We start from the raw sequence: 25947 nt of genomic DNA on the forward strand, positions 1-25947 counted from the left end.
CCCTTGCTTTTGGGTCGCATCAGGGTCTATCTTTACCCTGCCTTACGGCATCCTGGGACTCTTCAGGTTGTCATCTCTCCTTCTCAAGCTTCCTGGGACTCTTCAGGTTGCTTAACTTTCTCCTTCTTGACTTCCTGGGACTCTTCAGGTTGTCTATTCTCTTTCCTGGTTTCCTGGGACTCTTCAGGTTACCACCTCCTCTCTCGGGCGTCCTGGGACTCTTCAGGTCGTCCATTTTCCTGTTCCAACCCTTCCGGAACACTTATGATCTCCGCCATGTCTTTTCTTCCAAAACTTCAAAAATACTTACTGAGTCTTTGCACTCATCATTTACCTTTTTTGGTGCAGCGAGATTGATCATGGCGGACTATCCGTGGGCCCACCTCTTGGGCGTCGGGTACGAAGACGAGGGGGACGACGTCCTCGAGTTACATGCCCCCCGGGAGGAATCTGAGTTTCGGCGGTTGTTCGGCCGTATTCCCCCGGAGGGGCTAAAGGCGCCACCACCACCACCGCCACAGAAACCGCCGGCGACCCCACGACGTCGGAGGCCCGTGGTTGCCGCCCAGAAGCGCATTGCCTCGACGAACTGGGCTGGGAAAGTCTTAGACGATCCCAGTGCCAGGGAACTCGAGCGCAATGCGCAAAAAATTATTGTCCGAGCATTCGGGCAGACGATAGAGGTGCCGCTCTATTCGGCCCTTAACGTCCGGCGTTGGAAAGCCTGGGCCCCGCGGGGCAAAATCACCCTGCGGTGGTCGCCGGCCTTAGAGCTTCACTCGGCCAAGCTCCATATGAAGCCATGTAAATAGTTGTCTCGTCCTTATCTGTTTATATTTTGATTTTGTAAATAAAAATATTGAAACTGATATGGTATTCTTCCTTGTCTTGACGCCATCGCGTCAACGGGGGGAGTTTGTTCGAGATTGGGAGGAGCAGAAAATGTTGCGAAGTAGATTCCGCATTTCTCTGTTATATCTCCCATGTCTATTGCGCTCACAATAGACGGCTAGACCGACAGCGTCTAGCCGCTCTATCTGTCCCTCTCTCCGCGGCGCGCTTGCGCGTCTTCTGGCCCTGGCGCGTCGCGGCCGCGAAGCGACACTACTTGCGCGCTTGGCCACTAGGTGGCCAGCGCCCGCGGCAGCTCTCTCGCTGGCAAGATTAGTGTCGCGTAATTATATAGATGGGTCCTTGATAAGGACCCATCGCACCTCAGCCTTGCTCAACCGACTGCGTAGCAGCAGCAACCGCAGCAACAGAAACCAGCTTTTGTTCGCCTCCACGGCACCTAACTGAAGCCTCAACGGCAGCGCCTCCACTTGGCCAACTTTTTGGATACTTTGGTAAGTATCACCTACCACCCACTGCCTTCCAAGAGGGGACTTCCCCTCTGCGGCATTTCCTCCCTCCTAAGGGAAATTTCTCCGGGGACTGCCCGGGAGAAGTTAACCCTCTCCTTCCCCTCCACACTGCCTCCGAGGACTACCTCGGACCCAGTGTTCCGACCCTCAAATCCAGGGCTCTCGACGAGTCGGGTAGTGGGAGGGGTAGAATCACCCTAAGGGTTGGGGTGGCTCGGAGCCACTAGAGCTCTTGGAGAAGGCGGCCGAAGGGTAAGGGGACTTCCCCTTCCCTAAAACCACTTCTCCAACTTCGCCTCCTCCCGTGGCTGGGGATTTTACTAGGGAATACCCTAGGAAAATTTGTCCAGTCAGGGAGTTTCTAAGTCCGCGTTCCTTTCTGGGGAATTCGAGTCTCTACGGTTATTAGGAATCTTCGTATATCGAAATTCCCTAGAATCTGACGACGACAAATTCCCTAGAAAGTCGATCATCTTAGTCTAAGCGGTTCTTTTTGTAAATATTGTAAAATTTTGTATAATTTTTATTTATTTTGAATAAAGACTCTTTTACCTCGTACTTTTGTCTTCGAACTTTTATTCTCAGATATAACCTTCCCTTCTGACCACAGGGCTAGAGCCTACTTGGGCACTGTCTCCCACAATAATCGATAGGCTATTATCCGTGAAAGCTGGCCTTTACCGGATCGCGGAAGCTCGATATCTAGAAATCGCGAAAACGCGTTGCCGGAAAATCGGGAAAGCGCGTGAGGGCGAATCTGAGCCAATTCCGCTAAGGTGTAGAAACCCGCAAATAGGGATTTCTCTAATAGGACCAACAAGTTAGTAAACCATTAACGTCCAAAATGTCAAAATTTCTTGCACGTTTTCAAAGTGATTTTTTCCTATGTAATTGGCGTTGAAAAAATTCTTGAACCACATATTCTGATGTAAAATTGCATGCTTTTTCAGAATCCGTTGCCACAATCATGATCAAACTCACAGGAAAAGAGATATGCTCGATTGAAACATAAAAAACACCTAAATTTTCGAAAAAAAAAATTTTTAGGATTTTTTTTCGAAATGTTACGGTGAAGATATCACCTTGCGACCGTGATCAAAGGTGATCATGGGAGTTGAAGTTTAACAGGGAATTTTTTTGTTGACCTTGAACCATCGCTTCTTTACAAAATGGCGGAAAAAACGATTTTTTTTTTTTCAATCTTCATCAACTTTTTTCTCGAAATCTATGGTCTTTAGAAAAAAATTCATAAAAACAAAAATGCCTTAGAATCGCTCAAGGAACATTCTCAAATTTTTTCAGAATTTTTTGAGACAATTTTTGATTTTCCGGGAAACTTGTGAAATGGAATTTTCAAAAATGTCTCCAAAAATTCTGAAAAAATTGTAGGATGTTTCTCGAGTGCTTCTAAGACATTTTTGTTCTTATGAATTTTTTTCTAAAGTCCATAGATTTCGAGAAAAAAATTGATAAAGTTGAAAAAATAAAAATTCGTTTCGGCCACTATGTTCTAAAAACCTATTGGTAAAAAACGATTTCTGTGCAAATTTTAGGAAGATTTTTTTACTCTTAGCGTTACCCAGAGACTACGGCGTGGACGTGGTAAAATTCTGTCTCCTTTGGGGTGCTTTTTTCCCGTGAGTCCCCTTGCCTCTCACGTTTCGGGGTGCTTGTTTTCCGTGAGTCCCCTTGCCTCTCACTTATTCATACGTTTAGGTGTGCTTTTTTAGCCAACATTTATTGCAAATATTTAAATTACATGTTTTGCAGAAAATTCTTGTTCTTATTGGACAGTTTCCATTCGAACAAATCCTCAATTTGTCACTATTAGATCGTCCATGTGCTTTACTTTTGCGACTACTTTTTTGTAAGTAGTATTTGGCAATCGAAATAGTGAACTCTTTTATTCCAACTTTTTTCTTTCCATCGTTAGCAGCATTGAAAATTACAAGAGAATTAGTAATAGACGCCTGTATAAGTCTCATAAAAACTACTCATGTCCATTTTTTTGATCGTATACTTGGGAGTATGTCATTGCAATGTCCGTCATGCAGGTCAACACCTCCCATGAATTTGTTATATAGGTGAAAAGCTTGCGGAAAAGGTATTTCAATTTTAGATTTAGCCTCTGCGCTGTATCTTTTTGAAATAGATAGAGGATTGACACCTGCTGCAGTTGAAGCTATTGAGACGGGCTTCGAATCCATGATAGTAATGAAATTTATGCCACTGTTTACGTCGTGCTTCACCACATATATCCCTCTTGGAGCTTTCTTATCAAGCACATTTTTTTCTTTGACTCGATTATCTCTGATAGTACCAGTGCATTTCAAACGCAATTTCTTCAAATGTAATACCAATCCATGTTCGTGAAGAAGTTGTCAAAGTACAGATGAAATTGAGAAATTTTGTTATAACTTATTATTTGAAAAAATGGTTGTAATAAATATAATACTACTCGTGAACCTAAAGCACATTTAGATAACTTATCTCCAATTTGAGAATTCTTGCCGCAATAAAGATCCAAATTCAGTAGATAGCCGTCCGAAGTACACAAGCCCCAAAATTTCAAACCAAATCTTATCGGTTTTCCTCGAATAAATTGTTTCAAAACAGTTTTTGCATAGGATTTGGCCATCATCTCATCAACGGATAGAGCAGTTCTCCATATTCCGAATTTCATGATGTTATTTTGAAAAAGTTTCAGTAGAGAACGAACGCGCCATCCTCGATCATTTGAATCTTTGTCTTTGTTTTTTGAAAACTTCAATTTAGATTTTGTGATTTCAAATTGTTGGCGAGACATTGCAGAAGAAACTACTTCATTAGATAAATACGGATCAGATGACCAGTAATCTCTCTGTGATTTTCTGGGATTGAATGTAGAAAAAATAACTATTCCAATAAAAGTATCAAGATCTTTCAATTTCAGATCATAACCATTGTCTTTACACGCATCAATAATATATTTTTTCATTTCAATAGAAAAAAAGTTTTCAAACAATTGAAAAGGTTCGCTCCTACGTATTTTCTTTTTTTGCGATTCGGACAATAATACTTTATCTTCACAAGAATCAGGGTGTAACTTTTCACCCTCAATCCAAGTGAATTCATGACCTTTTTCAAGTTTATCTTGTTTTTCAGAATAATTTGCACGAGCTTTATTGTAAGTGATATTGGGTATTTCATGTTTGCAATCTGAATCAAAATCGGAACCAGAATCATCGGAACCTGAATAGTCAGGATCCGGAATCAATACGTTGCGTTCTGAATCACTATCTGAAGAATCTGATTCATATTCAGAAGATCTTACACGTTTCCGCGACATAATGTATGAAATTAATGATTTCGTTTATTTACCACTCATCCGTATGTACAAAAATACGAAAGAAGAGAACAAAAAAAGACGAATATTCATGAATACATGAGACCAAAAATTACGCTTATCTGCCGAAATGAAATGGAAATAAAGGATGAAATTTTTGTCGGAATCTATAAGTCTTTGAGAAAAGAATGAAAATAAGTTAGAATCATTCGAGCAATATTGTAAATTTTTTTCGGAGTTTTCGTAGACAGAACGTTTTTTTACCAATAGGTTTTCAAAACATCGGCCGAAACGAATTTTTATTTTTTCAACTTTATCAATTTTTTTCTCGAAATCTATGGACTTTAGAAAAAAATTCATGAGAACAAAAATGTCTTAGAAGCACTCGAGAAACATCCTACAATTTTTTCAGAATTTTTGGAGACATTTTTGAAAATTCCATTTCACAAGTTTCCCGGAAAATCAAAAATTGTCTCAAAAAATTCTGAAAAAATTTGAGAATGTTCCTTGAGCGATTCTAAGGCATTTTTGTTTTTATGAATTTTTTTCTAAAGACCATAGATTTCGAGAAAAAAGTTGATGAAGATTGAAAAAAAAAAATTCGTTTTTTCCGCCATTTTGTAAAGAAGCGATGGTTCAAGGTCAACAAAAAAATTCCCTGTTAAACTTCAACTCCCATGATCACCTTTGATCACGGTCGCAAGGTGATATCTTCACCGTAACATTTCGAAAAAAAATCCTAAAAATTTTTTTTTTCGAAAATTTAGTTGTTTTTGATGTGTCAATCGAGCATATTTCTTTTCCTGCGAGTTTTATCATGATTGTGGCAACGGATTCTGAAAGAGCATGCAATTTCACATCAGAATATGTGGTTCAAGAATTTTTTCAACGCCAATTACATAGGAAAAAATCACTTTGAAAACGTGCAAGAAATTTTGACATTTTCGACGTTAATGGGTTAAGACAATTATTACTAAAAGAGTTAAGGTAACTCAATCACAGATCTACTGTCTGTAGGTTACCGACAATCAACGTGTAAGCGTAGTCACCGTTATAATAAAAGGCTAAACAGTTCTTACAATACTTTTTCGATTACGCTTGCTCGTAAGGCTTTAGCTCGCCTTACACTCACGACACACCTACGCGAAGTAAATAAACAAGCGTGATCTACACGCAGAAATTCGTCAGGCCTATACACGTAAAATCTATAAGGGCTAAATCAGCACAATTAAACTTATAACAGGTTACTTAATAACTCTCGATTAAGACTACAAAATTTTCGTTATCTCAAAAGTACCTACGGAAATTTTCAGTATCGCTGAAACACCTATAAAATTTCCTTTATCGCGAAAATCTCCAACGAAAGTCACGTTTTCTCGATAATATCTATAAGGAGGTTGCGTTAGTACAGAAATATCTACAAAACTTTACGTTGTCGCTAAACTATCTACAAAAATTCCTTCAATTTTTGGCCTCTCAGCCCCACGTTGGGCGCCAAAATTTGTTACGCGGCAAAAATCCCTAGTGGATAGAACTTGCCGCGTAGAGCAAAATATTCAAGTCTCTACGAACGGTATTTGGGGACGATACGATTTAACTAAAATTAATGCGGTATCTTCTTCACCACAGTATCGGAGGACACGGAAATTCAGTACTCTAGGAACGATATGTTGGGCGCCAGGTCCACATAGACCAGTTTTCTCTAGCATGTTATTTTCTACAGCATTCACTGGTTCGATACAGCGTAGTTTCCCCCAAAAAGGCTGGGCTAGCTCGGTCCCGATCTGGATAATGGAGAGGGGTCTGGTTAGGAGAGGCTTTCGCTAAAGATATTAAGAAAATCATTAACTATGAGGTAAAATTCGAAGAAAGGAAAAGTCACGATTTACTTAGGAAAAATCTGAGGTTTATTCACAACAGAAACTATTTACAACGGTCGATAACACCTCAGAATTAAATCATAAGAGCCAAAAAGTCGAAATTCGCAAATCAATTGGCCCTCCACCTTCTATTACAATTTACGATAATTGATCGGAGGATTACACGTATCCACTCTTTATCGAAACATACAAGCGAAATGCTCGTACAATACAGAATATATCTTGCTGACACAAGACAGCATAAGGCAGAGGTACATGAGGAGGATACAATACATTTTAGAGAAAAAGGTGGTGAATCTTGCCTATGATCACGGCCAATCACCTATACCGACAATTAATAGACGCGAATATTTATTCAAACTGAACTCTAACCATCTCACACGCTTCAAAAGCGGAGAACATATACGTCAAGCTGAAAGTGAGCTGGAGACGGGATTGATGTCCAGTGGCACTGAATCTTGGACTATCAATCCGTTAAACGATATAAACCTCGGGCAATTGCGTCCCGGCAAGACTCGACAAATTAATCGACAATTATGTCGAGCCTACGACAGGTAGGCCTCGACGCGCGACACCGCCAACGATATTTAACTACAAGAAGAACTGATTAGTTTCTCCCCAGCTTACTTCCCTGTAATCTACTTTGAACTTTATCCCAACGACTCGGACTCTACTTCACGGCCCGGATCATAGGCAAGCGAGAAATATAGGATTTTCGGCATATGGCAATCAATGACTCGATTGTAACGTGACGAAATCCAGACGGGATTTTGGTCGCGTTAAGAGTCTTGAATTTTCGCGCCTAGCGCACGATTGGACACTTGCCGAGAGCTTTCGGGTGACCGCAGCGCCGACACCGGCTTGCGGCGAGGCTAGCACTGCCTGTTAGCGTGTGAATGGAGTAGGACGCATAGAGTGGGACTGAAAAGCGCAAAAAGATATCCCTGAGACGTGCCAAAGCGAAAAGAGAGCGATAGAAGGCACCGAAAAACAAAGTCTAAAGAAAGATATTGCCTAGAAATACTAAGGTAGGCGATCAGTCTTATTAGCGCGAGTCTGTCTCTTGCCCGGTGTGTGTCACTGCCGGGAAGAGACTCGTAACTTTTAAGAAGTGCGGTCCCGACGCGAACGGGAAGAAAATTGCGGCTAGCTTAGGGTTCGGCACTCGGGCGACCCAGAGAGGTTAGAGTCACGGGAAAGCCGGGGAAGCGGCGGAAAGTGCTCCGCGTATACAGAAGGCCATTCGGGGGCCCACGGCGGGCCTGGCGCCCTAACAGAAATTAAAATTATACCGAATGCGCCTAGAGCACAAATAGCATCACCTATAACAGAAAAATTCAAGTATTTGTGAGTTTCCGCAAATTGATGGCCTGATGTAGATTTCCCGTACCGACGGTCGGGAGAGGCCCTGGCAAATAGAAGCCAGTGTTCATAGTAGATAGTAACTTTCGAATGTAAGCACACAAAAAAAAATAGATGTACATTTTTGTAAAATTATCAGAGTGCTTACTTATTTTCAGAAATACCTCTCCCCGAATTTGCGTGTTACAAATGGCGCCCAACGTGGGGCGATCGTGCCGAACCTCGGGAAATGGAAAAGCTAGCCGATAGCGTCTAAAATAAGTTACGAGCGTAGTAATAGGCATGGAAAATAGGACAATTTTATTTTGAATGTTTTCAGGAATAAGTGCCTAAAGAAAAAAAAAATTAAAAGAAGCAATTAACTGGCGGAAAGGATTCTGACCGCTAGTTAGTTGAATATTTCGACAGGAGAGAGGCACTCCGGCGAGCCTGGCCGCGGCGGTAGCGCACGCCAGTGTTGACGTTTTTTTCGTGCGGCACAGTCGGCCGAGCGTAACGACGTCAACAAAGGTTGGACTTAGAGCAATTCTAAGAACAAACTTGAAATTTTAAGCGGATGTATTATTCCGAAATAATAGTGCCGTCCTTTTCTTTTCCATGCCTATAGAAAATAGTAGGTACATAAAGTTGATGTCGTATTATATTACTCGACAAAAATTTTAGCGAAGAATATATGTATATATGTGTGTAGAGGCTCCTCCCTTTAAATAGTGCTGCCTGCGGCGCACAACGATAAAATATTTAATGCTGCAAATAGCGCATTTAAATAAACGGAAATATCAAAAAGGTTAGGAATTCGAAATTTTTTTTTAAAAAAGTTTGAGATTATTTACCGGTTATGGCAAAGGCCAGCGTCAGAGCCTCGAGGAAACGCACTGAAGTTGTTTGTAGATTTCGTGGAGTTTATTGGTGGAAATAACTTTGAAATAGTAAATGAGAGATATCCGGACCTATAAGCATCGGTCGGAGAGAAATTTTGAGTCCCCCTCATAACCTCTAACATATTACACACATATATTCCTGAAATGAAGTGAAGTAACGCCTGTAGCGTAGCGGCGTACTTTTCGATGCGGTCCTTTAATCCAGGCGAGCGCCTAATTTGTAAATTAATCCTGGATTTTAGGATTAGTAATAAGCAGTATTGAAAAATGTTTTTTTTTTGTTTATTCTTGTAAATAGGAATTTAGAGAGGCAAGGTGAACTCTCTCAGCGTTATTTTGTAGTATCGATTATGTATTTGAGAAATTAATAAATCCAGCCAAAAAGGCTAATGCTTTTGTGCCCCACTCCTCTCCCATTGTAAATATAGGTCAATTAAGTAGACTTCAAGGTTAAGGAGACTCGAAGGGCCTGAATCAGTGTTAATCGTCGTGGGATTGGAAATCGTCGCCGTCGCTATCAAGAAAAGAAGATTCAAAGACAATGGGCAAGGGAAATAAGTCCCGAAGTCGTGAGGAACGTGCCCAGGTACGGGAGGAGCGGAAAGTATCCTGGGAGTTCATCAGGAAGCAAATTAGCCAGCTCTCCCCGTCGGAACTGAAGGGAATTTTGGAATCTGAAGGGCTTAACACCGATTCTGCCATCTCCGTCCTACAGGATAGGTTGCTTCGCTATCGTGTGAGGCAAATGGATGGGCTTGAGGCAGCAAGGTGGGACATCACCCGAGATCAGGCCAGGGAAACAGCTACACTGCCAAGCAGCGAAATAAGAGGCAGTGATATAGAGGCCATTGACACTGATAATGCCTATGCAGTGTCAACCGCTGTCACTGTTGTAATACCAACAACAGTGACAAACTCTATTATCACAATGGTCACGGCAACAACTACTGCCACGACTCTAACCACTTCCATCAGCCTGCCCATTCCATCGACACAGGCACCAAAGCCAACGGTGAGCACAGCCTACGACTTGTGGCAAGATCCAATGCCAGCAACAACGATGCCTTCTCCAATTTTCCGGAATCCAGCAATAACCAGTGCGAACGACAATCTCAGGTCTTCTGCCAACTATCTGCAAGCTCCTACAGGGACGAGGCCTAGGGTCATGCTTACTTCCAGCCACCAGTCAGCTCGGCCAGAAGAGGAATCCGAGACGGACCAATACGAAGCGGCAAGGAAGGCCTTAGACCTTTTCCAGAAGCTATCGCTAAAAGCTAGCGAGAAGAAAAGGCAGAAGAAGCAGAAAGACAGCCTGAACGGGTCGAAAGGATCTCCTCCCGGTATGAAGATAGTCCCCAAGCGCAAGGGATTCTCGAAGAGAAGAAGTGGGAATTCTTCAGAAAGCAGCGACGACAGCGAGGACGCGGATGATTCCCCAGATGACTCTAGTTCGGACTCAGATAGCGAGCAGGAAACGGAGGGCTCGAAGAGCTCCGACGAGTCAGATGATGATAGGTCAGCCAAACACTCTTCAACTAATAAGAAGAAGCGAAAACGAGTCTCATTGGGAGGAAACAAAGCAGTGGATGCCTTAACGAAATGGCGAATCTCTTATGCAAACGAGAAAAGCGAGAGTGCTGACTCGTTTTTAGAGAGGGTTGAGCGATGCTGCCGAGGATCGGGCCTAAAACAAAGTGCCATCCTCGAGGCCTTACCTGTGGTACTGACAGGCGAGGCAAAGAAGTGGTATCGCCTTGACGGAAAATTCTGCAAGACTTGGAAAGAATTTGAAGTCGAGTTTCGCCGGCGATTCAAGACCAAGGATTCTCGTCGAAGAATCAAAGAACAAGCAAAGAATAGGCTACAAGGCGAGAATGAGCCTATGGTGGAGTTCATCGAAAATATGAGAACTATATTTTCGTATCTGGATCCACCCATGTCGGAGGCTCGGCAATTAGATGTGGTATACCTAAACTTACATCCCTGGTACACACACCGATTCCTCAGAAGCCATTTCTCCTCGTACCGAAAATTAAGGAAGCTCGGAGAGGAAATTGAATTACTCAGAAGGCAGGAAAAGCTGCGTAAAGGCCAAACTATCCAAGGGACCTTGCCAGTGCCGGCAGCGGTCTACATTGGCAGCCGCAGAAATCAGGAGAAATGTGCAGCAATCGGAAACGAAGAAACAACACAAGCGCCATCTCCAACAGGCCAAAAATCAAGGCAAAAGAAGCCTAACTGGAAGGCCAGAGGCCGGGGATCGCCTAACTCAGCCAAGTACGAGCACAAGACAGAGGGTGCAACAGCACCAGAGAATGAACCGGTGAATGTTGAGCAAAATCAAGATGCTCCTCCACAGAGAAATTACTCTGCCAGCTCGGCCAATTACCAGAGAAAAGCAGAACAGATCCGTAGAAATAAGAGTGTCTACCCTTGCCATAACTGTCGTCAATTGGGACACTGGATGGCGGAATGCCCATTCCCGAAGAATCCACCGTCGGCAGTCAAGGCAGATGCCTCCAAAGCTCTGAAAAATGCACCGGGAAACGAGACGAGAGGCCAGTGAAACGGGTCGACACTGCCTCTACGATGGATCAACTGACCCTCCAACCAGAAGAAAGTAGACAGTGTTCAGAAGAGAGGAAACTCATAGCTATCTCTGCCACCGTTGTTCATCCGAATGTACGGCCCAGGAAGAAATAAGAGCTCGATGTTCGAGCATGCCTAGGCATCTGTCTAGATGGTACTAATGTCTTCGGCCTCATAGATACGGGGTCCGAACGGACATATATAGGCGGAGCGTTGGCCTTGAAGTTTGCCCCTCAAAGCAGCCAGGAGGGAAAGTTTGAAGTAAAAATGGCAAATGGCCAATATACTCCAGCAGTCAGCAAAGCAGCACTGGACTGGACCATCGATGAGGCCACAGAAGAATTAGAGGTCTATCTAGCGCCTAAATTGGCAATGGAAGTCATTCTAGGCATGGATTTCCTCAAGAAGTTTGGGTTAGCGATCGACACTGCAACGGAAACTTGGCAGCGGGGAGAAGGATTCAGCAACCCGTACTTGCGGTATCGAGGCCCAGCTCAGCCTGCGAGCGAGGACGTGAGTGTATTGGCCAGGGTAGCTAACCCCAAACCATCGCCAAGGGAAATGGCAAACAACAATGATAATCGACCATATATATGGGTATTCCTTCTAGGCAGAGGAATTAAAGCCTTATTGGATACTGGCACTGTTCGGTCGTACCTTGGCGAGAGAACTATCCCCATCCTGGCAGGGGACATAGACAGAACCGCGACAGGAGAGATCCGACTAGGCGATGGAAGCCTCAGTCCGACGATATGCGAAGTCTACTTGGAAATGGACATAGGGGACTTCAAGAAGAAGCTGCGAATGCGAGTCGCGCCTAGCCTGGACTACGACTGCATATTAGGCATGGACTTCATAAAGGCTTTCGAGCTGGAGATCGACCTAGCTAATTCGATCTGGCGAGCGAGAAGAGGCCACTGGCATACCTTTGCAGGAGGAGCAGCGCAAGCTCCTCAGAGGCTACTGAATCCTGCCTGCGCAGCGGTAGAAAGCTTATCGCACTGGCAAGCGTCTATAGTTGAAAGGTTTAGACGGAAGCATTTTAAACCTGTGTCGGACACTCCAGGGATCACCAAATTAGTAACTCACTGGATTGACGTACAAGGAAACGCGCCCATCAGGCAGCGCGCCAGGCGAATATCTCCTCGGATGTACGAGATAGCTCATAACGAAGTGGACAAGATGCTAGCAGCGGGGATTATTGAAAGATCAGAAAGTGCATGGGCCAGTTGCCCCGTAATAGTGCCAAAACCAAATGGCAAACATCGTTTCTGTATTGATTACAGAGCGGTGAATGAAGTCACTAGGAGAGATGCCTATCCCTTGCCTCACATGGAGGCTATACTAGACAAGCTGCGTTCCGCTAAGTATATCTCGACACTCGACTTAAGCCAGGCATACTTCCAAGTCGTCCTAGAAGAAACCAGCAGAGAAATAACTGCCTTCATAGTACCAGGAAAAGGATTGTTCCAGTTTCGAAGAATGCCTTATGGGCTCACCAACGCTCCTGCCACGTTCCAGAGGCTAATGGATCGATTGATAGGACCAGAACTAGAGCCTAATGTCTTCGCTTATTTGGACGACCTGATAATTGTAACTTCGACCTTCGAGGAACATATGCGTTGGCTGGAGCGAGTGGTCAACATGATAGAAAAGGCGAACCTCGAAATAAATTGGGAGAAGAGCAAATTGTGTAGGGCAGAAGTCACCTTCCTGGGCTATGTAGTGAACCAAGAAGGCTTATCGCCTGACAAAGAAAAGTTGAAGCCTATCGTTGAGTACCCTCCACCTGATAACTTGAAGCAGCTTAGAAGATTTCTGGGAATGATAGGCTGGTATGCCAAATTTTTGCCTGAATTAGCGAAGGACAAGATTCCCCTGGTGGAATTACTCAAGAAGAACGTTAAATGGCAATGGGGTGAGGCACAGCAGTTAGCCTTTGCAAAGCTAAAGCAAGCTCTCTGTACCGCCCCAGTCCTAGCAAGACCGGACTTTAAGAAGCCATTTATGATTCAAACTGACGCCAGCGACTTCGCGATTGGGGCTGTGCTAGTACAAGAAATAGAAGGAGAAGAGCACCCCATCGTATATGTGAATCGCGTACTAACAGCCGCTGACCGAAAATATGCAACAACAGAGAAAGAATGTTTAGCAGTAGTATGGGCCATTAAGAAGCTGCGCCCATACATAGAAGGCTATGCATTCACAGTTGTGACTGACCACAGCAGCCTAAGGTGGTTAAACAACTTAAAGGATCCGACAGGGAGATTGGCTCGGTGGGCTCTATCACTGCAGGCTTGTGATTACAAGATTGTCCACCGAAAAGGAGCCTTACATCATGTGCCCGATGCGCTGTCAAGAGCTATGGAGTCTACCATTCTAGCAGAGAAGAAGTTAGAAAATGCGGTAGCGGCTATGTCAGAGCATCCGGAGGAGTGGTACCAGCGCCGACTGGTCAACATCCAGAAGCACCCCAAGATGTTCCCTGATTGGAAGGTAGAGGAGGGCAGAATTTATTGCCATAAGCCCGACCTCACGCATGAAATGCTAGGCCATGATGATAATGCCTGGAAGTTGGTGTTACCGAAGAAACTACAGAAAGAAGCTATCGAGGAGGCCCATGCTGCACCTTCCTCAGGCCATCTTGGTGTCTCTAAAACGTATAAGCGCCTATTGGTCCAATACTATTGGCCTGGCATGCACCGAGACGTTGCGTCCTACATTCGAACGTGCAAAACTTGTCAGCAAAATAAGACGAGTCAACAAGCACCGATAGGACTCATGGAAGGCCGGATAGCGGAAAAACCTTGGACTGTAGTCGCCGCCGATGTGATGGGACCGTTACCAGCTAGCAAGAATGGATTCCGGTACATCGTTGTCTTTTTAGACAATTTTAGCAGATGGATAGAGTTAAAGCCTCTACGAAATGCTAATGGGGCTGCTATCACCAAGGCTTTTGAAGAACTTGTAGTCTACAGGTGGGGAGCACCTGAGATTATGCTGACGGACAATGGAACAGAATTTATCAACAAGCATCTAGGCAGCTTCCTAAAAGAGCACGGGATACGACATTACACCACGCCGCCTTACCATCCTCAGGCCAACCCAGTGGAACGTGTCAACCGTGTGGTCAAAGGGATGATTTCGGCCTACATTGGACTTAACCACCGTACCTGGGACGTCCACCTCAACGAATTCCGTTTTGCTGTCAACACTGCACACCATGAAGCGACTGGCGAGACTCCGGCGTTCCTGAACTTCGGCAGAAATCCCGAGTACGTGCGTAGCGTGCGTAGCGTGCGTAGGCAAATGGAAGAGCCTAAACTCTTGCGGAAGACTGATCCGACTGCGTGGATCGACCGAGTCTCACGATTGCGTAGGTTAAGCGACCTGGTGCAGACGCACATCGAGCGAGCGAGTGCGAAATAGGCGAAATATTATAACCGGGGTCGGAGAGCTGTTAAGTTTGAGCCTGGTGATCTGGTTTGGCGGCGGAATCATGTATTGTCGTCCGCCGCGGATGGATTCGCTGCCAAGCTAGCTCCCACCTATGTAGGGCCGTTCTCGATCTCCAAGGTTATATCTGCGACTATATACGAGCTGGAGGATGATAGCGGTAAAAGTCATCCAAAAGTTCACGTATCGGACCTCAAACCATTCCGAGCAATAGTTATGGGGGTTGACGGAGAAGTACGAACGACAGAGAGGCAGATGACTATACCCTCACCCTGTCCTAGGTCCCCAAAGCCCTCCATCCTTAGTCCAAGGGGGGAGGCCCCAAAGAAGCCTATCGAGCCTAGGAATGGCCCCGTCACTCCTCCTACTGACCTTGCCCAGGCATGGAAAAGACGTTTGAGGCCTCGAAAGCGCGATTGAACTCTTTCTTTCCTTATTTTTGTTGTTTTTTGGAAAGTTTATTTTTTTTTTATTTGTTTGATCACACCAGTGCCGTTGCAACTTGAGTCTTGTTGTACCAAAAGAAAATAAAGCCTGTTCATCCTATCTGCCTGGTCCATAAAAATCATCAGCCCTATCCCAACTATAATAAAAGGGGGGGAGGATTATAACGTGACGAAATCCAGACGGGATTTTGGTCGCGTTAAGAGTCTTGAATTTTCGTGCCTAGCGCACGATTGGACACTTGCCGAGAGCTTTCGGGTGACCGCAGCGCCGACACCGGCGTGCGACGAGGCTAGCACTGCCTGTTAGCGTGTGAATGGAGTAGGACGCATAGAGTGGGACTGAAAAACGCAAAAAGATATCCCTGAGACGTGCCAAAGCGAAAAGAGAGCGATAGAAGGCACCGAAAAACAAAGTCTAAAGAAGGATATTACCTAGAAATACTAAGGTAGGCGATCAGTCTTATTAGCGCGAGTCTGTCTCTTGCCCGGTGTGTGTCACTGCCGGGAAGAGACTCGTAACTTTTAAGAAGTGCGGTTCCGACGCGAACGGGAAGAAAATTGCGGCTAGCTTAGGGTTCGGCACTCGGGCGACCCAGAGAGGTTAGAGCAGTGATGGGAACTTGTGGGAATTCGGTATCCCCACCATACCTCCTCGAGGGAACTAACACAATCGTATGTCTCGTTCGTGTGAGCCGAGTCTGCTGCACTCGGCTTGAGTCGCTAGCGCTTTAAGCGCAAGCGCATGTAAAGCCATCATCGGCTGAGTTCGGTGGACTTCGGTGCATGTCGGGTGTGCAAGCGTGATACACATAGATCTCTCTGTCTTTCGCGAGTCCTCGATGAAAGTTATCCTTCCTTAGGCGATCAGCTGGGCTGCTAGAGAAGGATAGCGACTATTATATTCTCCCTCTCTTTCTCTTCTAAGTTTAATTCGACTAATTTGTGACTCTCCAAATAAAATCTCCTCGATCAATATTTTAGTTTAGCTGATCAGCTGGACCGCTGGAGAAAGATAGCGATTGTTGTCTTCTCGCTCTCATTCTCTGCTCAGTTTAATCCGATTAATTTATGACCCTGCAAGTAAATATTGCTAGAAGTATTCATTTTTCTGAACGCTGTGGGGCTTGGAAAAATATAATTTCTTTCAAGCTAACCTGGAGAAAACGCTTAATCAAATTTTCAATGTATACGTTTTAAAGGGAAAAATTTGTAATTTATTTCTGTAAAGTTAATAAAAGCATAAGCATAAATTACAATAACATATAGCAGTACAAAAGACTTCTTAAATTTAAGAGAATTGAAGAACTTGTAATGCTCCTTTATGTATATATATTTTCAGCCGGATATATAAATGTAATTACTATCAGACTTTTCTTACCTAAATATGTATTTCGCTGACTAGAATAAATTTATATTATGTAATTACCTCTTCGACGATTCAATACAAACATATGATCTAAGACTTATTGTATTTGGCTAACGAATGTACATATGTAGCGTTGAAACATGTAACTCTTCCATGTAATTTCTGCGTTCCATTGTGATGATTCTGTAATAGATTTCATGCATTTATTTCTTGTTTACTTTCTCGAAATAAATATGTATTATAACCTAATCTGTACGTCAAAATTATTTATGAATATAGGATAATATGTGGAAACGTTATAGGGGTAATATAAATAAGAAACATCATTAATTCAATTTAATTATATTTATTTAAAAAAGAAATATTAATAATAATAAAATACTCGCTCGGCATATGGCCGAGCGAGTTCCCGGGGCTCTTCCTCCCTCACTTCCCGGACCCGGCTGAAAAATTGCCTCCGTGATTGTCCGGCAGAGTATGGGCGAACTGAAAAAGAAAAAAAAACCTTTACTTAGTAAAAATAATAAACTATTTAAATGAAAAGTAAGGAGATCGAAATCAATTGTAACACGTGTCGATCGTAACATTAAAATTTATGGCTCTGTCCGCTAATGAAAATTAAAATCGGTTAGTCATGGTCTTGAATATTACAACTATTACAAATCGCTGTAATTAAAAATGTTTCACTACAATTGATTCCGGCCTCCAAAATTGCTCTTCGTTGAGACTTATAAGTTGACATTTTTTAATAATTAATATCTTCATATCTTACCAACATAGCCGGGTCTTTCAGCCCGGGCTGGCCGGGTCACCCTCTGCCGCGGGGGTTGTCGCTGCGGCGGCGGAGGTGGTTGTTGTTGCTGTTGCGGATGCTGCTGCTGCTGCGGCGGCGGCGGAGGCGGCGGAGGTGATTGTTGCTGTTGTTGCTGCTGCTGCTGCTGGAGCTGCAACTGCTCCATCTTCGCCCTTAGCTGTTGCAGATCCAGCTGATAGTTTTGCAGCTTTTGCTGCTGCTGCTCCTGCTGGCGGTGCTGCTGCCGCAACTGCTCTTGCAGTTGGCCTAGGCGGTCCAGCAGCAGCTTCTGCTGGTTCTCCATATCTTTATGGTGCTGCTGCTGGATCCGCCTATCCTCTGCCCTCTGTTCCAACAGCTGCAGAATTAATTCCCTCTCCGTATCTGCAAAATAATTATATATTATTTAAAAATTATATTTTAAAATATCTTTAGTGTAAAATGTGCGTTTTTACTTACAAAGAATGGAGTCTTCTTCCGATATGGCCCTGCGAAAAATCAAAAAAGTAATTAATAAATAGTAATAATAATTTGTTTAAAGGGTTCTGAGATTAATTGTTAATAATTGTAATCATTAATATAAAAGCTAATTATATTTTTTCCGTTAATTTTGAAAAGTTCTATGTTTTGTGAACCGTACTAATATGAATTTATTTTAAAAGTGATTGAAGGTCAAAAGATTGGTTTTGTAGAAGTTACTGGATTTAATTTCATAAAAGAAATCTTTAAAAAATCAAAATTTATGCTAATTTAATATTACATGCAATAAACACAAAGGGGATAAATTCTAATATTTTACAGTGATATGATATCAATTTTAAATGTACTTACATGATTTTATTTTCCTCTGTTTTGACACCTGTCACTGTCACAAGTTATAATACGAGTGAGCAACGATTATATTGTCTCTTCGTATCTTCTACAAATAAATATACAGGGTGTCCTATTGTTTCTCTGACTTTAGAGTTAAGAAATCATACATGTTTGGAGTATAAGATTTCTTAAGAAATCAGCTTTTCTCCTGTTTATTTTTGTTGTGAGTAATTAGCTGTCTACCGTGTATATAAAGTGTAAACAGTATTACTTCAAAATATAGGAATACAGCAGGCCAGCATTTAATAAAATTACTGGTGTAGATAATTCAGCACCCCACGTAATTTTGTTACCTAAAATAATGTTGATTACTAGTAAACATGAAAAAGTATAATATTTTAAAATATGTACGCAAAATCAGAAAATATAATAGCGGATGTCCACTCAGAATCAGTCTATCGATTGAAGATTTGTAGATAAGCGTGGATAATGAAATAATGAATAATGACATTCTTAATTCAGAGCAAATTTGAAGCATCCAAAAATTCTATAAGATTTGAAAAATGTTTTTTCATTATTTCTAAGTACACTCAATCCTCAAAAGTGTGCGTAATATATTTAATTCCTGTAAAAAGGCGAACGGTGGAGTACCTAGGGCGCGGGACTGTTGAGCCTGTGGTCGCAGGTTCCAATCCTTGCGGAAAAGTTAATATTTTTTTTTAAATAATTACTTGCTTATAATGTAACAGTCTTGAAATTAACTACTTTCCGTAAAAGTCGTATCGCTGCCTTTATTTGTAAACAATAATAAATGTATAAAGGAACTTACAGCCGCTGTCTGTTGGGCAGTTGCCTTAAACGTTTTAAATTGGTAGCATATATCTTATCAATTTTGAAAGTTTGTGTTGAGAAGTGAAAAGTTCTGTTTTGCATCTGTGAAAAATGTCATCAAGTCCGGTGTCGAAAAGGATGAAAATGTTTTCTAGTCCGGAAAACAAGAAGACAAGATGTAAAAAGAAGTTCCAATATCAGTGGTATGACAGTAATCCGTCTTGGAGGAAATGGGTACAACCGGTCCCTGAAAATGAAAGTAAGTTTCATTGTTTAATTTGCAAAAAATCCTTAGATTGCGGTCATTCGGAAATCGGAAAACACGAAAACTCCAGTATTCATAAAAGAAACGCAGAAAATTTTGAATGCCGCAACCTCCCGGGCACCTCTACTACCTTTTCAGACGTTGAAAAGGAAGTAAATATTGATTTTAATGATCGCGTAAAGGCGGCTGAAATTAGATTAGCTACTTTTTTCGTAGAACATAATATTCCGTATGTATCGAGTTCCGCGATGATAGATATTTTTAAAACTATAGGCAAGGATCCGCACGTCCTTCAAGCCATAAAATTAGGACGTCACAAATTATCGAAAATTGTGAATAACGTCGTTTGTCGCGAAGAAACGAAGAGTCTCACAGAAACGCTACAAAATACAAAGTTTTCTGTATTCATTGATGAGACATCGGATATAACGAATGAAAAATGGTTCTCCATAATGGTACGGTACATAGAACCAATAACATTACAGATACAAGCGCGCCTCTTGCAACTAATTAATCTTGATGCAAGAGATTGTTCAGCGGAAAAATTATTTACCGCATTTAATAACGAATTGATTAAGAAACAAATTCCGTTAGTTCAAGTAATAGCGATGAGCTGCGACAATGCATCGGTTATGATCGGAAAAAATACATCGTTTCGTACAAAAATGTTAGAAAAAAATCCGAGAATAATAATAATTCCGTGTATATGCCACGTATCAGCACTTGCTGCATCTGCAGCATGTAAAACGCTTCCTTCGTTTCCCGAGGATTTCGTGGAAAATATAGTAAATTTTATAAACGGTAGCCCTAAAAGAACGGCAATTTTCCAGGAATTTCAAAGATGTTTCACAGATAAGACAATCAATCTTTTGAAACACGCCGAAACTCGGTGGCTCACTCGCCACAAGTGTATTGATCGCGTAATAGAAAATTGGGACGTGTTAAATAATTTTCTGTTGGAACTGTCGTCTGAAAACAATAGACAAGCTACCGATTTGCACAAATGTATGCAAAACGCGGAGACTAAAGCGTATTTATATTTTCTGCGTTTCGTTTTAAATAAATTCAATGGTTTTAATGCAGAGTTTCAATCTCGCGATACAAAAATCCATTTATTACAGCCGAAATCGGTAGAACTTCTAATTTTCATATTAAGCCAATTCTTGAAACCTGCATTATTAAAATGTCTCATTGATGAAGACAATTTCCGTACAATAACTTTTTCGCGTGAACAAAATATTATGGAAATAGAAAAAATAAATATTGGTATCGATTGTAAGGATTATTTGCAAGAGAAATTGGACGAAGGTACTTTAAGTATACTGCAAGCTGATCACATCAAACAAAATTGTTTGAAATTGTTAATGAAAGCTGCAGATGAAATCCGTAACCGTTTTCCAACCGATGCTCCATTTTTCAAATACCTAACAATTCTTGATTACAAATGCTCTCTTTTCGATTCGGATCGTGATTCATCAGCCACCATATTATTAAAAATTAATAATTTATTCAATATTGGAAACGAAATTGAATTAAAACAAGAATGGTTTTCTCTACATAACAATGAATCGGTAAATCAAAAGGACGCGTGGTCTAAAATGTCTTTCGATGACATGTGGATTAAAATATCGCAAACTACATGCGAAGGAAAGGAAAAGTATCCTCAATTAAAATCTCTTTTAAATATAGTCCGATCCTTGCCACATTCAAATGCAGAAGCGGAACGTTGTTTTTCTATAATACCCGACGTGAAAACGAAAAAGAGAAATCGTATTAGCTCTGCAACTCTAAATTCAATCTGCGTAATTAAGAATTACTTAAAGTGTACAAACAGTGATAGCATTACAATGCCAATAAATAATAATCACTTAAAATTAACGGAAAGAAGTAATTTATATGCAAAAAGTTATGTAGAGAATGAAAGAACTTTGACCATTCACGCGTACAAAAGTGACGACGATGATGACGAAGATGATTTACTTAACACTGAATGAAAAAATGTCTGACGGATTCGACAAATTTAAGAACAAGAGCAAAATATGTCTGACGGGTTCGACAAATATTACAAGATATACATAAAGCAATCACAAGCTTTGCAATTTCATTTATCGAGTGTCTGACGGTTTCGACAATTCGTGAATTCAGGGTTTTTTAGTGGGTAGGTGCTATCATAAGAACCATGTAGCCCGATTTCAACATATTTACGATCGTATAAATAAGCAGTGAATTACATTCATTTGTAAACATTGTTCTCTGTCTTGAATATGTTAAACGGCACAGACATGGAGATAGTGAGTCCCACACTACTCAGTAAACGGTTGCAATATACAATTACTATGAAATTTTGACCGATCAATATGAAAAATTTATAAATATTTTTCATCCAATATTTCAATATATTTTGTCGTTAATAAATAAATATTTATTACTAATAATTGCATAATAGCAATGCAATAAGTATATATTCGTTGCACAAAATAATTTGAAATATTGAATGATAGAAATTTTTATTTTTCTCGTAATATACGATCAATTTTTTCAGTAACTGTATCTTCCCGTGTTACTTAGTGTGCTACGACGCATTTTTCCCTTTAAAAAAAAAAAAATCATTTTTGTTTTGAAATAACTACGCACAAATTTCACATGACTTATTTCATGTAAATTATCGTAGTCGTAAACAAAAATGCTGAAGTAAGTAATTTTATTATATAATAGCATATTTATTTTATGCAATATTTTTCTCTATAAAGGATTAGTGATTGCATCAATTTTTCCTATAGATAAATTGGATGTGTACATATATAAATACTTAAATGTAAGGATTATAATACAATGATAACACAGATATTATATTATAATACATATTTATTTCGAGAAAGTAAACAAGAAATAAATGCATGAAATCTATTACAAAATCATCACAATGGAACGCAGAAATTACATGGAAGAGTTACATGTTTCAACGCTACATATGTACATTCGTTAGCCAAATACAATAAGTAAGTCTTAGATCATATGTTTGTATTGAATCGTCGAAGAGGTAATTACATAATATAAATTTATTCTAGTCAGCGAAATACATATTTAGGTAAGAAAAGTCTGATAGTAATTACATTTATATATCCGGCTGAAAATATATATACATAAAGGAGCATTACAAGTTCTTCAATTCTCTTAAATTTAAGAAGTCTTTTGTACTGCTATATGTTATTGTAATTTATGCTTATGCTTTTATTAACTTTACAGAAATAAATTACAAATTTTTCCCTTTAAAACGTATACATTGAAAATTTGATTAAGCGTTTTCTCCAAGTTAGCTTGAAAGAAATTATATTTTTCCAAGCCCCACAGCGTTCAGAAAAATGAATACTTCTAGCAATATTTACTTGCAGGGTCATAAATTAATCGGATTAAACTGAGCAGAGAATGAGAGCGAGAAGACAACAGTCGCTATCTTTCTCCAGCGGTCCAGCTGATCAGCTAAACAAAAATATTGATCGAGGAGATTTTATTTGGAGAGTCATAAATTAGTCGAATTAAACTTAGAAGAGAAAGAGAGGGAGAATATAATAGTCGCTATCCTTCTCTAGCAGCCCAGCTGATCGCCTAAGGAAGGATAACTTTCATCGAGGACTCGCGAAAGACAGAGAGATCTATGTGTATCACGCTTGCACACCCGACATGCACCGAAGTCCACCGAACTCAGTCGATGATGGATTTACATGCGCTTGCGCTTAAAGCACTAGCGACTCAAGCCGAGTGCAGCAGACTCGGCTCACACGAACGAGACATACGATTGCGTTAGTTCCCTCGAGGAGGTATGGTGGGGATACCGAATTCCCACAAGTGCCCATCACTGGGTTAGAGTCACGGGAAAGCCGGGAAAGCGGCGGAAAGTGCTCCGCGTATACAGAAGGCCATTCGGGGGCCCACGGCGGGCCTGGCGCCCTAACAGAAATTAAAATTATACCGAATGCGCCTAGAGCACAAATAGCATCACCGATAACAGAAAAATTCAAGTATTTGTGAGTTTCCGCAAATTGATGGCCTGATGTAGATTTCCCGTACCGACGGTCGGGAGAGGCCCTGGCAAATAGAAGCCAGTGTTCATAGTAGATAGTAATTTTCGAATGTAAGCACACAAAAAAAAATAGATGTACATTTTTGTAAAATTATCAGAGTGCTTACTTATTTTCAGAAATACCTCTCCCCGAATTTGCGCGTTACACGATATAAAGAAAATAGGCAATTACTAGCGTGGTCGACCCGAGGGAGGCACTCACCAATCCGCTCAATTTTCCTGATTCGTCACCTCAAACTCCTCCTCTCGAATACGGCAGCTTTTCCCAGGACCCGCTGGTTCGGTAAATTCGTGTAGATTCCGGAAGACAGTCGCAGGTCAGGTTCGGAGAGCTCCAGACTCACGTCGGACTCCAACAAGTGCCAAATTTCGACTCCGATAGCGGTACAGTGATCTCGGTACCTCCCGTTCATCCCCACCTAGTGATTAATAGGCTCGGATATCGATCGGATCACCGAAGATTCACGAGGATTCGCGGTGCTAGGCTATCCTCTTCTCTAACTCTTTTCTCTTCTTTTCTGTCGTCGGGCGGAAGTTCCGTCCTGAACGACTCTCAATATTTTCTTGGGCGGTAGCGGGAGCGGTAGTCTTAGGCTGAGGTGGCCCAGGAGCTAACCATCGATAGATGTTCCCATGGAATAAGAGTAGGCGGTAACGAACTCATCCTGATCTAATTCTTCCTGGTATCTAGAGGGCTCTAATTTAGCTCAGGCCCAGTTTGCATGGTGCAGCAGCAGCTAGTTCTCTTTCCTTTGGTTCCAGTTTATTCGGGTGGAGGGTCGACGACTATCGCTGGTCCGGAGAGCGAGAAGGCGAAGCTGCGGGGTCCGTTTCTGAGGCTCTGGAGGGTGGTGTGGTCCTCCCTGGAGGTGGCAAGGGGGTAGAAGAGCGGAGAGGCAAGGCCTCCACTCAGGTTGACACGCCGTACAAGCGATTACAAATTAAACGGGGCGCCATGCACAAAAAGAAAGCCGAAGAGCATAACAGACTATAGAACTAACGATTACCGTTCGGTATCGGTATGAAAATTAAATAAATGGAGAAATGTGATCTCTAACCTTTAGAGGTGACGGGGTTCCGCCGTGATCCTGGAGCCTCTCCTGACCCCGAGCTGCAAAACCTTAATTTAACATGTTCATAAAACGGTAATCAAGGAAGCCAAGACCGTTCCGATTAACCTTAGTTACAGTATCGATACGATAGGGCATAACTGAGAACGAGAGGAGGTCTTCGGCAATCAAGTTTTGTGACGCCACCAAACCGTGTAGGATTGGCCACGTCACACCATCTATGTAGAATCGAATCGCTACGAGATAGACGATAGATCCAATGGAGACTTTTGTAGATCACATCATGGTGAATAAAAACGTTCCTATTGACTCTATGGTTATCTCGTCGCGATTCGATTATATAAAGCTGGATTCCTGTAAATCGATTATGTCATCAGCTACGTATAATCGAATCGCTACGAGATAAACGTTAGATCCAATGGAAACTTTTGTAGATCACATCATGGTGAATAAAACCGTTCCTATTGACTCTACGGTTATCTGGTCGCAATTCGATTATACAAAGCTGGATACCTGAAAATCGATTATGTCATCAGCTCTGTATAATCGAATCGCGACGAGATAAACGATAGATGCAATGAAGACTTTTGTAGATCACATCATGGTGAATAAGAAAGTCCCTATTGACTCTATGGTTATCTCGTCGCCATTCGATTATACAAAGCTGGATACCTGAAAATCGATTATGTCATCAGCTATGTATAATCGAATCGCGACGAGATAGACGATAGATCCAATGGAGACTTTTGTAGATCACAATATGGTGAATAAAAAAGGGCCTATTGACTCTATGGTTATATCGTTGCGATTCGATTATACATAGCTGGTGACATAATCGATTTTCAGGTATCCAGCTATGTATAATCGAATCGCGACGAGATAAACGATAGATCCTATGGAGAATTTTGTAGATCACACCATGGTAAATAAAAAAGTTCCTATTGACGCTAAAGTTATCTCGTCGCGATTCAATTATACATAGCTGGATACCTGAAAATCAATTATGTCATCAGCTATGTGTAATCGAATCGCGACGAGAGAGCCATTGAGTCAATAGGAACTTTTTTATTCACCATTAGGTGATCTACAAAAGTCTCCATTGGATCTCTCCTCTATTTCGTCGCGATTCGATTATACATAGCTGATGACAATCGTTTTTCAGGTATCCATCTATTTATAATCGAATCGCTACGAGATAGACGATAGATACAATGGAGACTTTTGTAGATCACATCATGGTGAATAAAAACGTTTCTATTGACTCAATGGTTATCTGGTCGCAATTCGATTATACAAAGCTGGATACCTGAAAATCGATTATGTCATCAGCTATGTATAATCGAATCGCTACGAGATAGACGATAGATCCAATAGAGACTTTTGTAGATCACATCATGGTGAATAAAAACGTTCCTATTGACTCTA

General features: G+C 41.6%; 1 protein-coding gene across 1 annotated transcript; it reads left to right on the forward strand.

The window, feature by feature from the left end:
• The first annotated feature begins 19217 nt into the window (after window positions 1-19217).
• Window positions 19218-21365, forward strand: LOC136777321 (protein FAM200A-like). The gene has a single exon (XM_066733489.1). It carries the CDS (start codon window positions 19218-19220, stop codon window positions 21363-21365), a length of 2148 nt encoding a protein of 715 aa, XP_066589586.1.
• The last annotated feature ends 4582 nt before the right edge of the window (window positions 21366-25947 follow it).

This window comes from Prorops nasuta, unplaced genomic scaffold, assembly GCF_024137725.1.
Source record: "Prorops nasuta isolate Cenicafe-Biocafe unplaced genomic scaffold, Cenicafe_Pnas_1.2 PNAS00011, whole genome shotgun sequence".
Taxonomy (NCBI): Eukaryota; Metazoa; Arthropoda; class Insecta; order Hymenoptera; family Bethylidae; genus Prorops; species Prorops nasuta.